This window comes from Patiria miniata, unplaced genomic scaffold, assembly GCF_015706575.1.
Source record: "Patiria miniata isolate m_02_andy unplaced genomic scaffold, ASM1570657v1 HiC_scaffold_3, whole genome shotgun sequence".
Taxonomy (NCBI): Eukaryota; Metazoa; Echinodermata; class Asteroidea; order Valvatida; family Asterinidae; genus Patiria; species Patiria miniata.
The window spans coordinates 24,829,455-24,845,199 of NW_024037069.1; the positions used below are offsets into that span (position 1 = coordinate 24,829,455).

The 15,745-nt window shown below is 40.9% G+C and overlaps 1 protein-coding gene across 14 annotated transcripts in view; it reads left to right on the forward strand.

Annotated features, from left to right (window-relative positions):
- The window catches only part of LOC119737309 (mucin-19-like), an 87,184-nt gene that overhangs the window by 26,618 nt on the left and 44,821 nt on the right, over nt 1-15,745 (forward strand). For 13 of the 14 annotated variants that reach the window (XM_038211552.1, XM_038211559.1, XM_038211554.1 and 10 more), the window contains 14 exons: nt 251-502; nt 831-1,082; nt 1,387-1,638; nt 1,977-2,228; nt 3,176-3,427; nt 5,558-5,809; nt 6,971-7,234; nt 10,363-10,623; nt 11,180-11,440; nt 12,157-12,411; nt 12,876-12,995; nt 14,014-14,136; nt 14,763-14,885; nt 15,284-15,406. In XM_038211552.1, the coding sequence (XP_038067480.1) occupies nt 251-502; nt 831-1,082; nt 1,387-1,638; nt 1,977-2,228; nt 3,176-3,427; nt 5,558-5,809; nt 6,971-7,234; nt 10,363-10,623; nt 11,180-11,440; nt 12,157-12,411; nt 12,876-12,995; nt 14,014-14,136; nt 14,763-14,885; nt 15,284-15,406 (3,042 nt within the window). The remainder of the gene's footprint in view (nt 1-250; nt 503-830; nt 1,083-1,386; nt 1,639-1,976; nt 2,229-3,175; nt 3,428-5,557; nt 5,810-6,970; nt 7,235-10,362; nt 10,624-11,179; nt 11,441-12,156; nt 12,412-12,875; nt 12,996-14,013; nt 14,137-14,762; nt 14,886-15,283; nt 15,407-15,745) is intronic. The other variant, XM_038211555.1, reaches the window with a different exon arrangement.

Genomic DNA, 15,745 nt, shown 5'->3' on the forward strand with positions numbered 1-15,745 from the left:
AAACAGATAGATGGGGAGCACCACGGGGAAAGCAAAGTGTTGTATGCAATCACGTATGCAACATTCTGGAAAGAATTTGCTGTAAAATCAAGAATTGTTTTGTCAGCAATTGCTATCCCGTTGAAGAAATGTGTCGCAAGACTACCATCTAATTGAATCAGTCCTTGTTAGTGAAGTACTTTTTTTTGCATTTATGCATGAAAGTAGTCGGTTACAGGGCACTGAAATCATTTTCCCCCTTCTTTTTCAGTTGACCGGGTTAATCCAGTTCCAAACTGTCCAGCTAACATAATGCAGGCTATCGGAGTAAACCAGAATATAGTAACATGGCCAACCCCATCTGGCAGTGATAACTCCCAAGTGACTCCAACAATCGCACAGACTTCAGGACCAACTTCAGGATCTACGTTTACACCTGGAACAACGACAACAATAGTCTATACTGCAACTGATCAGGCAGGAAATAGTGGAACGTGTTCATTCACTGTACAAATCACCGGAGGCAAGTAGTCATTTTAAGTAGTATTCCATTTCTATAATAACTGCTGGCAACCATTTTTATCAAGTAAATATTTCCCTCTTTTGTTGCCTCATCAGATTTGAAATTAAAAAAAAAAATATGTCGGCTCTTTTAGGCACCTTGTCACACAAAGCTTTTTCAAGCTGATGTGATTCATATTTTGCAGTTTTGAGACATTTTCATTGAAACACTGTTTATAAATTGGCATACCTTACATATTTTGTCTCATTAAATTGCATGTATTTGATGTGGATTTCATTTGTTTCAGTTCCATATGAGGATTGCATATTGTTTTTTAATTTCATCACAGATACTACCCCCCCTTCAATTTTCTGCCCAACTGTTGCTGATGTGACGGTTAGCACAGGAAATGATAATGGAGCAACAGTTAACTGGGCAACTCCTCCGGCATTCGATGATTTTGGTACTCCAACTGTTGCACTTTTTCCAAATACCCAAAATGGACCTGGTTCTTTTTTTGTATTTGGAAGCTACACAATTACCTACCGAGCCACTAATGCAGCAGGCCTCACGACAGATTGCTCTGTCACCTTCTCTGTTGGTAAGCTCTTGTGTACATTTCATTGATCTATTATTAATTCTCAATCGCAGACACAAACAGATAGATGGGGAGCACCACGGGGAAAGCAAAGTGTTGTATGCAATCACGTATGCAACATTCTGGAAAGAATTTGTTGTAAAATCAAGAATTGTTTTGTCAGCAATTGCTATCCCGTTGAAGAAATGTGTCGCAAGACTACCATCTAATTGAATCAGTCCTTGTTAGTGAAGTACTTTTTTTTGCATTTATGCATGAAAGTAGTCGGTTACAGGGCACTGAAATCATTTTCCCCCTTCTTTTTCAGTTGACCGGGTTAATCCAGTTCCAAACTGTCCAGCTAACATAATGCAGGCTATCGGAGTAAACCAGAATATAGTAACATGGCCAACCCCATCTGGCAGTGATAACTCCCAAGTGACTCCAACAATCACACAAACTTCAGGACCAACTTCTGGATCTACGTTTACACCTGGAACAACGACAACAATAGTCTATACTGCAACTGATCAGGCAGGAAATAGTGGAACGTGTTCATTCACTGTACAAATCACCGGAGGCAAGTAGTCATTTTAAGTTATATTCCATTTCTATTATGACTGCTTGCAAACATTTATATGAAGTAAATATATCGCTCTTTTGTTGCCTCATATAGATTTGAAATTAAGAAACATTATATGTCGGCTCTTATAGGCACCTTGTCACACAAAGCTTTTGGAACGTGTTGCAATTCATATTTTTCATAGTTTTTAAACATTTTCATTGAAACTCTGTTTATAAATTTGCATACGTTACATATTTCGTCTCATTAAATTGCATGTATTTGATGTGGATTTCATTTGTTTCAGTTCCATATGAGGATTGCATATTGTTTTTTTATTTTAATTTTTATCACAGATACTACCCCCCCTCAGATTTTCTGCCCAACTGTTGCTGATGTGTTGGTTAGCACAGGAACTGATAATGGAGCAACAGTTAACTGGGCAACTCCTCAGGCATTCGATGATTTTGGTACTCCAACTGTGGCACTTTTTCCAAATACCCAAAATGGACCTGGTTCTTTTTTCGTATTTGGAAGCTACGCAATTACCTACCGAGCCACTAATGCAGCAGGCCTCACGGCAGATTGTGATGTCACTTTCTCTGTTGGTAAGCTCTTGTGTTGTCTTTCGTTCATAATATAATAGATGGTGAGAATATACACGCTGGAAAAATGCCAATTAATAATCAAGAAGAACACGAACTGCCTGTGTTGTGAAAACTGAGAAAAATTGATCTTGGGTGTGTTATTAAGATACCGCACAGCACATTTTTTTTTTCTCCAGCCTAGATGTCTGTACATTCTTCCAGCTGGCTGCCAGTCTGATAAGCTGTTTAATATCTAGATGATGAATTGCCCACTGCGTCTTTTCAGCTGTTCCGGTGTAAACACATGTTTGGGACTTTTTTCACATTCAATCGACTTCAAACTTGGCACACACTTAGACTACCATCTGAAGATGCGGGCCGAATCATGACGTCATCACGTGTCACGTGACGTCATCCAAAAGTTTAGATTTTAACACCCTTTTTCTACAGAACGGGAAGTCCGAATCGGGTTCAAACTCGGTATGCAAGTATTCCGGGATGTTTTATAGACAAAAATTGCAGTGACGTCACAATGATGTCATCATATGGTTGTATATAAATTATTCAATATTTGGACTTTTTACTCATTCTTTTTGTAAAAGGTTTGTTAGGTGAAAGATAGATGCACAAAATTTCGTAAAAAGTGTGACGTCACCATGACGTCATCAAAAACGTGATTTTTTGAGTCACATATAAGGGTATTAAGACAAGATAAGTTTGCGGTAGCACCATGTGAATGAATCTCTTTTGTGAGTATGTGTGGTTCTGAAAAGAACCGGAGGAACTCAACGCTTCGAACAGTATGCTCTGCCTGACGACGGGCAGAGCATACTGTTCGAAACAGCTAAGTGTTTGTCCACAAACACATTTCTAGTTTCTTTTGTCAGCGTGAAAATGTGCATTTTCTATGCCCTATGTTTGTAAGTTCAACCTGTTAATCCTGTACATTTTTTCTTTTCTTTTTCCAGTCGACCGTGTGCCGCCTGTAATAACCTGTCCCATCAACGTTCAACAGGAGGCCGGCATTAACGGGAACAGAGTAGTATGGACACCAGCAACTGCTACGGATAACACCTTACTGACTCCAACAGTCACAAAAGTTCAAGGACCAGATTCGGGATCAGTATTTACACCTGGCACAACGACAGTAATTGTTTACACTGCAACTGACGTGAATGGAAATTCTGCGTCTTGTACATTCAGCGTAGAAATCACCAATGGCAAGTTTGACTGTTTAAAGAAAAGTCCCATTTTTAAGGCCACCAAAAGTAATTTTTGACCAATTAGGGTTCTCCACCAAGCAAAAGTGAACAATGTGCCATGCGTATATAGCAAGCCATAAAATGCACTTGAAAATAAGATAATGAGATTTGAAGGTTGCATGGTGAAGGATAATAATAAGGCACTTTGTTGCAGTAGCACCATAAATATAAGATAATGCAGGATAAAATTAGGGTTTAAGAATATTTGCTTAAACTGGCAAAGCTCTATACTTATCCGAATGGTGTTGATAAAAAAGAAATGATCTTGAAAAAAATAACCAATTTGCCACCACCCATTCAGCATCCTGCCATTGCATTTTGTGAAGTTTTTGCGTGACTTTTTGCCCTTCTTTGAATGCAAGAGAGTCTCGGGTGTTATTCCCCTTTGGAAACAATTTGTCCCATGACAACATCAAAGTCTAAACCATTCAGATATCCTTTTGTGTTTATTTTTTGTCGTTGAAAACATAAAACTTTGTAGTATAGTGGAGATTTTTTAGAAATGTAGTAGGACCACAGTCTTCAGGTTATTATATGAAGCAAGGGCTCATTGAGTACAGTGGCTGCCCTATTCCTAGAACAAACTTAAACATGCAACCATAAGGCAAACACAGAATAGTTGGTCTGTGGTGGCTACAGCAGCGCCCTCTTGTGCCGCACTGTCTCCAATTTTCGTGGGCAGCTCGACTCCAAATGATGGAGGGCACCAAGGTAAATGAGGACACAAAAAACAAATAGTACCCACCTTGTCTGTACTGTCCAAGCTTGGGGGGAAGGGAAAACAAAAACAAACGCATCGCCGCATCAATTCTGGAACTTTGATCTGACCAGAGACTGATTTTTTTTCTGGGGGGCCTAACACTTAAACAGTCAATATGCGTGCATAAGTTTTGATTAAAACTGCTTTATGCAAAAATAACACACAAAAACCCAAAAACAAAAAACACACATGCACATCCACATTTGTTTATGGTGTAAATCGAGGATTTTCTTTTGTTGCTCTTCCCTTTCCTTTGTTTGTACTCCAACTTTTTCGCAGCTCTCTCATTGGTTTTGTACACGATTTCTAATGAAGGTCCTCCTCGATTTGGTTCATGTCCTCGATTCACCGATGATGTTGCATGTGTGTGTCCTCGATTTACACCATAAACAAACTCGTTTGTTGATGGTGTTTATCAAGGATTTTCTTTTGTTCACCTTCCCTTTTCCTTTGTTTGTACTCTAACTTTTTTCGCAACAGCTCTCATTGGTTTTGTACCCTTTTTCTAAATGAGGTTGTCCTCGATATGGTTCCTGTCCTTGATTCACTGATGATGTTGCACGTGAGTGTCCTCGATTTCCACCATGAACAAATGCGCACGTGTGTATTTGCCTCCCAATTGGGGACCCCCTATTGTCCCTCTTTTCTTTTGTACGCGATTGTAAATTGGGGACCTGTCGGGAATTGGGGACCCTATTGTCCTCTATTGTTCAACATCCCCTACTGAATGCAGAAACAAACTCACACACCCATCTATGTAAACACTGGCAATCATGGACCCCCTGTTGTCCCTAATCCTCATTCCTTTGTTTGTTCTTTTTAGAAACAGCTCTCATTGGTTTTGTACACGAATTTCAATCGTGGACGTTCGGTCAATCATGGACTTATTGCCCGTTGGTGCACGATTGCCGGTGTTTACGTACTCACATACACCCACACACACACCCCGACTTGTTTCACATACCTAGTGTGGACTTTCCTTTCTGTTCGTGTAGTTAAGGAACACCAGTGGAAAAACTCATTTTTCTCAAACTGTGAAAACTCTTACAACCCAATTTTTTTTCAATGATTCCCTTTAGTGTTTCTCTTCATTCTGCTACAGATAAACCTAACCCAAAAATGCCTCTAAACCTGTTTTCCAGAAATGGGGAAACACTGTGTGGACGTGGGGTAAGTCCACACAACGTCGGTGCTACCTACATTATGTGGACGTCTTTTGTTCGGAAGTCCACACTGCGTATGTAAGACAAACTCACAAAAGCTATCAAACCTGATGTTTTCCTGACCTTTGTTATATTGATTTGTTTTTTTCTTCCCAATTCTGGCAGATGTCACTTCTCCGACCATCACCTGTCCAGTTGTTCCAGATGTAGTCATCAATACAGGGACTGCTGATGGAGCAACGGTCAACTGGGCAACTCCTTCTGCCTTTGACAACAATGGTGTTCCGACTGTTGCCCTCTTTCCTCCTGGCCAAAGTGGACCGGGTACCTTTTTCCGGTTTGGATCATACAGCATTACCTACCGAGCCACTGATCAAGCTGGCAACATTGCAGATTGTACTATCACTTTCGCCGTCGGTAAGTTCATTGTTCATATTTTACTCTCAAGTTTGTTTGTATTATATCAACATGTAATTGAACACAGCTCATCGTCATGCTGTAATAAGTGTCTACTGGTTGAAACAGAACACTGCATTTGTCTTCTCTCGACCCAAGTATGCAACATTTAACCCAAACAAAATACCACCGAGTTCATTGACTGCTTCTAATTAGCAAATTTCAATACCACATAGCGAATTTTTCATCACAAATAATTCTTTTTTGGCAAAATGTACCGTCATTGAAATGCATTCAGCTCCAGCAAATTGACAATGCTATAATACCATGAAATCGAAAATTTTATTGAGGGTCACTTTTGGATTGAAAATCTTGTTCTTATGTTTCTTCCATAATGTGTTTTTTTGGGGTTGTATAATATTACTGCATCAACTCACAGATGTATGCAAGTAAACCTGAGTGTTTGTACTATGATGAAATGCTGGAAAATGGAGTGTTATTACCCTTCACCCAAATCTGGTGTAATAACACTCCACTTTCCAACATTTCATCACCAAGAAGTTGAAAACAATTTGGCAGCAATGAAGAGGTCTTGAAACTTTGAAAGGGCTTTTACCATAGAGCTATATTAAATTACTAGAGCGCTAACTCTTCATTCTTTGAAGCCGCTCTGGGCGCAGACATTTTGAATTTATGTGCGTGTTTGTAGAACACAATCAAAATAGATGGATTGAATTTTAAAAGTGTACTCTAAATGCAACGCGCCAGTAGAATATATGCAAACAATTTAAGCGCGTCATGACTGTTTAAAAAATGTCACGGCGCAAAGCATCTGCAGCGAAGGGGCACGCACATGTTGCGCTGTTTGCGTTGAACAAAATGACACGTTTATTTGCTGATAGTTCGTTTCGGTTTTGGGCGTATCGGCTTCGATGATGCACCGGTACGGAATACAAACGCAGATATGCAAATAGACGTTCAAAATACGTACAAAATTTCTAGTTCTCCATAGGTTTGTGTACAAACAAGGATGCACCCAGCAGGCATCACTTTGAACATGAGTTAGCACTCTAGTAATTTAATATAGCTCTATGGTTCTTACATAACAAGTTGTTACGGACTGTTAGTTAAAGAGTGAGCCAGGTTTGCTCATGTCTGCTCTATTGTTCTTTATGTTTGCAGTTGATAGGGTGCCACCAGTGTTTGTTTGCCCAACTACTCCAGTCACGGAAACCATACCTGTTGGATCCAACCAAGTCGTTATTCAGTTCCCCACCCCAACGGCAACAGACAATTCAGGATTTCCTCCTACTGTGAGGCTTCAGGATGGAAGCCAGGGCCCTGGACAGCCTTACGGGCCGGGAACGTTTACTGTCACGTACGTAGCTACGGATGGTGCTGGCAATGAGGCCTTGTGCAGTTTCCCTGTGACTGTTCAGCCAGGAGGTATGTAGGAGGAGTCACTACAATGCATCACAAGCTCCCCACAAGTCAGTTATCTGACTTCTGATTGACTTGTGATTGATCTGTGATTGCCTTGTGATTGATCTGTGATTGCCTTGTGACTGATCTGTGATTGCCTTGTGATTGATCTGTGATTGCCTTGTGATTAATTTGTGATTGATATGTGATAGATATGTGATTGCCCTGTGATTGATTTGTATGGAACGCCAAAGCCGCCTTCTATATTTCGATTTCATTCCATCATTCATTTCATTTCATTTCATTTCATTTTATTTCATTTCATTCCATCAATTTCATCATTCCATTCGGCGATTTCATCATTCCATTCGGCGATTCCATCATTCCATTCGGCGATTCCATCATTCCATGAGGTATGTAGGAGGAGTCACTACAATGCATCACAAGCTCCCCACAAGTCAGTTATCAGACTTCTGATTGACTTGTGATTGATCTGTGATTGCCTTGTGATTGATCTGTGATTGCCTTGTGACTGATCTGTGATTGCCTTGTGATTGATCTGTGATTGCCTTGTGATTGATTTGTGATTGATATGTGATAGATTGGCGATTCCATCATTCCATTCGCCTTCTATAGTTCGATTTCATTCCATAATCAATTTCATCATTCCAATCGGCGATTTCATCATATTATTTGGCGATTCCATCATTCCATTCGGCGATTTCATCATTCCATTCGCAATTTCATCATTCCATTCGCAATTTCATCATTCCATTCGGCGATTTCATCATTTCAATCAGCGATTTCATCATTCTAATAGGCGATTCCATCATTCCATTCGCAATTTCATCATTCCAGTCGGCGATTTCATCATTCCATTCGGCGATTCCATCATTCCATTCGGCGATTCCATCATTCCATTCGGCGATTCCATCATTCCATTCGCAATTTCATCATTCCATTCGGCAATTCGATCTTTCCATTCGGCGATTTCATCATTCCATTCGGCAATTCGATCATTCCATTCGGCGATTTCATCATTCCATTCGGCGATTCCATCATTCCATTTGATGATTTCATCATTCCATTTGGCGATTCCATAATTCCATTCGGCGTTCATCCTTTCATTCGTCTATTTCGCATTTGTTTTAGCCATTCCACATTTCATTCAGCAATTTCGCCCCTTTTGCACTTCATGAGCTTCGCTTTTCATGCAGCCATTTCGCATTTCATGCAGCTATTCCATATTTCATTCGGTCTGGCAGCGTCCATCCGTTCGGAAGCGTTAAAGGGACATAAGACAAAGTAAAAAAAAAGTCTTAATTATGACTTATTATTAAGTCATTGTTATGACTTATATCTTATAATAATGACTATTAAGTCATAATTATGATAATTATGATATATATCATAATACGACTTATATCTCATAATTATGACTTATTATTAAGTCTTATTTATGACATATGTTATAATAATGACTTAATACTAAGTCGTAATTATAAGATATGTCATGACTTAATAATAAGTCATTATTATAAGATATAAGTCATAAATATGACTTAATAATAAGTCATAATTATGAGATATAAGTCATAATTATGATTTAACAATTACTAAGTCGTAATTATGAGATATATATCATAATTATGACTTAACACTAAGTCATAATTATGAGATATAAGTCATAACAATGATTTAATAATAAGTCCTAATTATGACTTCTTTTTTTTTTTACTTTGTGTTATATCCCTTTAACGCTTCCGTACGGATGGACGCTGCCGGACCGAATGAAATGCGGAATAGCTGCATGAAATGCGAAATAGCTGCATAGAATGCGAAATGCAGAATAGCATGAAGTGCAAAAGGGGCGAAATTGCTGAATGAAATGTCGAATGGCTAATCAGATGCGAAATAGACGAATGAAAGGATGAACGCCGAATGGAATTATGGAATCGCCAAATGGAATGATGAAATCATCAAATGGAATGATGGAATCGCCGAATGGAATGATGAAATCGCCGAATGGAATGACCGAATTGCCGAATGGAATGATGAAATCGCCGAATGGAAAGATCGAATTGCCGAATGGAATGATGAAATTGCGAATGGAATGATGGAATCGCCGAATGGAATGATGGAATCGCCGAATGGAATGATGGAATCGCCGAATGAAAGGATGAACGCCGAATGGAATGATGGACTCGCCGAATGGAATGATGAAATCGCCGAATGGAATGATGGAATTGCCGAATGGAATGATGAAATTGCCAAATGGAATGATGAAATCGCCGAATGGAATGATGAAATCGCCAAATGGAATGATGAAATCGCCGAATGGAATGATGAAATTGATTAATGGAATGATGAAATCGCCGAATGGAATGATGAAATCGCCGAATGGAATGATGAAATCGCCGAATGGAATGATGGAATTACCGAATTGAATGATGAAATTGCCGAATGGAATGATGAAATCGCCGAATGGAATGATGGAATCGCCGAATGAAATGATGAAATCGCCGAATGGAATGATGAAATTGATTATGGAATGAAAACGAACTATAGGAGGCGGCTTTGGCGTTCCATAGATTTGCGATTGATCTGTGATTGCCTTATGATTGGATTGACTTGTGATTGATCTGTGATTGCCTTGTGATTGATCTGTGATTGCCTTGTGATTGATCTGTGATTGATATGTGATTGATATGTGACTGTCTTATGATTGACTTGTGATAGATCTGTGATTGCCTTGTGATTGACTTGTGATTGATCTGTGAGTGTCTTATGATTGACTTGTAATTGATCTGTGATTGCCCCAAAATTCAATCAAAAAGAAGAAAAGTGCGCCAAATAACGTGACATGCAAGCAAGTGCAAGCACATGCATAATTGTGTACGTAATCATAGACAAATTGGGAACTTTGCGTAACTTGAACCTCAGATATCTCAAATTTGTTATCCATTCCCTTGAGATTTGACTTATTGAGATTTCACTTCCCTTGGCTATAGCGGGCAACAGCGCAGAGCCCATTTCATCGCAGAGTAAGGTTGCCCGAATTTACAAGCGTGTAACATGTAAATACGACTGTAATGTGTAATTCAATATATAAATACATGTGTGTAATTATACTATATTCGTTATTATTTCAGTTGATATCACGCCCCCTGTGGTGACCGTCTGCCCTGCCAATATTGTGAGAACTGTGGAGCTTGGCTCTGGGGACACAGTACAGGTAACCTGGGATCTGCCCACAGCTACTGACGACTCCGGTTCGCCAGTTAATGTTGTGCTTCAAACAGGATTGGCACCAGGCAGCTCCTTCAGTGCAGGGGTATATGAAATAGTCTACCGAATTTCAGACAATTCTGGAAATTTCGTCAATTGTGAATTCTGTGTCGTCGTAAACACTGGTATGAAAACATCTCTGATTGTTCCTAATGCTACATTTATTGTACTGCATTCTTCTGTCGCCCGTTGGCCAATTGAAGACAGACCTTGCTTATCTATAACAAGATGGGAACAAACCAGTTTGCCATTTTTATCGAAAAAAGCATGCAGGAAATTGAATTTGTCATCTAATTTTGAATAAAAAGTAATCATTGTAATGATAGAAATTTGTATAAAATTGAAAACTGCCAACTTTTACCATGTTTAGGAAGAGCTTTGATTAAAGTGCAAAATTAGTGTCATGCTGACATTGCATGCTCGCAAAGAAGTCGATTTCAAATGCATACAAATTAATATCTTATCTCAAGAGCAAGAAAGTCAACTTTTCTTCGCCAGTTTCAAGCAACGAAACACCCCCCCCCCAAAAAAAAACAAATAACATTCTGATTTGTTCCTCTGTTTTTAAATCTGTTTTTGAGATTCTTTGCTCATTTAGAGGTATGCTTGTGCTGTTTTTTGTGTGTGTAATAATTTCATTGTTATGAACATCTGTTTCAAACCAAAAATTTCTTGTTGCAGTTGATCGAATGAATCCGTCAATAACGTGCCCGGCTGACATCACCCGAACCGTGGAGCTTGGCACTGCAAGCGGGTCGCTCGTCTCTTGGCAGCAGCCTACTGTAGGAGATTCCTCTGGCGGGCCAGTTTTTGTCACCCTGCTTACGGACAGACCCTCTGGCTCATATTTCCCCGCGGGAGCACCCATCGTCGTCAGTTACCAGGCTGCAGATGTGACCGGCAACACAGATACCTGCTCCTTCACTGTCACTGTCACCGTTGGTGAGTGCATGAATTTCTGATTTCCTCACCGTACCACTTGGGCTTAGTTACATGAATTTCTTTGTTTTTAGGTGTTGAAGACATCCAACATCACTAGGGTTTGAGGGTCAACGGCTGAGGAGTTTGACCACAGTTCTAAAGTTTCTTATCAACTGTGAATACACAAAGACCTTTATTGTTTCATCTGCTTTCTTCCAAGTGGCCAAGGCCACTTCTTTAGAGGTCCATTTCCCTGGTGTACTAAACTCTGCATACGCTGTGATGAGGTCCACAATTGGGTGTATGATTGGAACATGAATTGAATATAAAAGTTCATAAAAAGTTGTTTTATTTTTATCAGCTGCACAATCAGCAGGATTTGTCTTTGTGAAGGAAAGGGTGTTCTCCCATAGATTAAACACCTTCCCACCCCACACCCAAAAATAAATAAATAAATAAATAAAGAGGGGGCATTGATTGCAAAATGTTCTTTCAAGTTGCTATTAGTCCTGTTTAGGTTTGTTCACACTCTCTGCTTTGATATACATCATAAATTCGCCAAATCTTCAAAATTGACTTCTCATTCCAGCTAATCATGTGGACCTCTACCAACCTTTCACCCCTGTTTTCACATACCCCTGCCACCAACAAAGGAGATTCTCCCCCTGTAAGATTGAGACAGCAGCATGTCTCTGTAAATCACACTTCATTTTGTCCTGACACTGTTTCCCACTCAGTGGATACCACTGCACCCGTCTTCACCTACTGTCCTAGCACCATCCAGTACTCTGTGCTGGACTTTCCCGCTGAGGGGATCTTGGTGAGCTGGGCAGAGCCGCAGTTCTACGATGCCTCTAACTCAGCGACCATCTCCGACCGGACCCCAGCAGCGGGCACGCGCTTCACAAACCCGTCCACACAGGTATCCTACACAGTGCGAGACGCAGGGGGACGCACGGCTGTCTGCAGTTTCCAAGTCAACATCTTCGTCCGTAAGTTTTCTGCTACTATGCTTGTATCATATTCCTTCATTTTTTTTGGAAAGAAAAACGTTTTATTTACTTGAATTCACAGTTGATTTATTTGAATAAAAAGGGGTTTCGTAGTACTATGATGTGCAAATAAAAACGAAAACAATCAGTCAATGGTGGCATTTGCTTGAAAATGGCAGCTTGAGTTTGCATTGACATAAACTAGACAAAACAGGGCAAGCAGGATTTATTAACTTATTATTGACATCTTTAGACAATAGAAAAGAAAAAAAATGGTAGATGCACATAAATAAAGACAGGCTTCAGACATCATGCACGGTCTAATGTTTTCAGGTTACCTGTGGGCAACTATTGATCCTAAGTTTTACGAAAAGTAGATTAGTAAACATTTGTTCCACCTAGAAAACAATCTGGGCAGTCAGTGTGAGTAAGATGGTTTGTGTATGTGTATTTCTTCTCCACAGAGAACCCATGTACTGTTTCACCATGTCAGAATGGAGGCAACTGCGTTCCCACTGGGCGTGGTACTAACGACTACAATTGCGTGTGTCCACCATGCTTCTCTGGCCAGAATTGTCAACTGGGTAAGTTCGTATTTTTTTAAATTAAGGTTACATATCGCATCGCTTACATATCACCTACATGAACATCCCTGCATATCTGTTTCTTCCAAACGTGGCTCGTGACTCTGCACTTTAAACAAATAACTAGAGACTCGGACTCAGACTCGACTCAAGTGACTTGAGACTTGAACTCTGACTCGACTCAAGTGACTCGAGGCTCGGACTTGGCCCAAGTTATTTGTGACTCGGACTCGGACTCAACACAAGTGACTTGAGATTCGGACCTTCAGACTCGATGCAAGTGACTCAAGACCCGGACTTGTCCCAAGTGACTCGGACTCAGACTCGACCCAAGTGATTCGAGACTTGAACTCTGACTCGACTCAAGTGACTCGAGACTCGGACTCAGCCCAAGTTATTTGTGACTCGGACCTTCAGACCCGATGCAAGTGACTCAATACTCGGACTTGTCCCAAGTGACTCGGACTCAGACTCGACCCAAGTGACTCGAGACTTGAACTCTGACTCGATTCAAGTGACTCGAGACTTGGACTCAGCCCAAGTTATTTGTGACTCAGACCTTCAGACTCGATGCAAGTGACTCAAGACTCGGACTCGACCCAAGTGACTCAAGACATTTACTGGACCCAAGTGACTGGAGACTCGGACTCGAAACTCGACCCAAGTGAGTCAGACTCGGAGTCAGACTCGACCCAAGTGACTTGACTACAACACTGAGATACTCTGTGGTAAGCTGTCCAAATGATATTTTTTAAGCAACAGAAAGTTGTGATTTGTTATCATTATTACCAAGAACTTTTCTAACAAACACAGGGCACTGAAATTCTGAATGACCAGTCATCATGAGCTATTACATGTGCCTTTTTGTATCTTTGGGATTTACAAAATCAAAATTTGTAATAACAAAAACATGACAGTTTTAATCTAAAGTTGGTTCTAGGTGCAGAAGTTTAGCTGAAATTTAGGTCTGCATTACAGAATAGTGCTGATATAGTTCCCTTGCTGTCCTCTCTTGCAGGTGTGAATCCGTGTGCTAATAACATGTGTGCATCCGGCAGTGTATGCGTTCCCGTTGCTGGTTCCTGTGTTGACTACACTTGCCAGTGCAGCACTTGCAACTATGGACGTTTCTGTGACCAGCGTAAGTCGATAATGTCAAGACCGGTTTTAAGAAGCTGTACGCCATGTGAGATGTTTGATTTATGTCTGTTACCTGAATTAAGGGATAACCCAAGTTTGGACTTCACTTTTTACTCTGAGGAAGCTGTTTAGCAAAGGGGGAACCAGGAATGAGACGAGAGGGCGCTCATGGGCATGTCTGACTCAAAACTTCACACCGCCAACTTAGGATGCCAATTTATAACTGACCCAGCAAAAAATGTTGACAAGGGGAGGGGAGGGTGGGATAGGCAAGTTTCTGCCAACCGTCAGTGCTCTTCAGTGCCGTCAGGACTGGACACTATATGACACTAGGTGGCGGTGTTCGTTAGTATTCTGGAGCCACAATACACTCATCCAGTAAGGACTGCCCACTGCACTCCTGGGCAATTAACACGTGCTCCTAGGACTCCAATGCTGTCCTGCATGTTTCAGCCTTGCACGTCATACATTTTTACGTTTGTCGGACATAATACGGCTGTGATTTGTCAGAATGCAACTGTGCGGGCTCAATGGATTGGTCTATTGGAATGGGTTGGTGGGTAGGAGGGGAGGGGCTAATCAGAGAGGGGGCATTATTGATGTATCATTATGTCTCCTGTGTAACAGAGGTGGATGCCTGTGCAAATCACAAGTGTGAGAACGGCGGAGTGTGCAGCGCTTTTGGGTCATCATGCCTCCAGTACTCCTGCGCCTGCTCAGGCTGCTTCCGTGGAGCTACCTGCAACGAAGGTAAGATTCTACGTGGTCTGTGCAATTTTGTTCTTCCAGGTGACCAGTCTTTTTCGGAAGAGAGTTATCTCCTTTGAAGAATAAGGATGTTTCTGTCTCCTTTCATCTCCATGTCCATACCCATTTATGCAAGTACTGCCTAAGAACCAAGCCAATTTTGCTTTCAATCCTGTTTCGATACTAGATTTTATGATTTGGTACTTTGCACCATTCACTCTGACAACCGTTTTGTAGTCCTCTGGTCGGTGATTGATACTCCACATTTTTTGGACACAGATATGGACGGCTGAAGGGCAGCCTTTAACATCCGATGCACCAAAAGTACATTTTAGACCTCATACATTTCAAACTAGACTACTCTTTAACCCATTGTTTGTTTGGCATTGTCTTGTTCTCAGTCTTCAACCCGTGCAGTGCTTCCCCTTGTCAGAACAGCGGCGTTTGCAGTGCCGTCCAGAACTCTTGCACAGCCTATTCCTGTCGATGCCTTGGCTGCTTTACTGGCTACAACTGTCAGTTAGGTGAGTTATAAGAAAAATACAAATAGTCTTACACAACTTTAATTGGCTATTGCACCCACGTAGGGGTACTAGATGTGGCTTGCATGGCGCAGAATGTGGATGCCCCAATTTTTATCTGAATGTGCTAAACACATGCTGCGTCTTGACGTGAGGCCCCCTTTACACAGGGCTGCGACCTTTGTACCACCTATGAATGGCCAGGATGCTCAATGGTCGCCTAAACCCAGAAAATCCTGTTTCTATGTAACAGCTCCAGCCGCGATCCTTGTGCCTCCCTTGAACAGCCAAAACTGCAATTTTCTGGCATTTGCATGTCGAGCTACGAGCGACGTGTACATC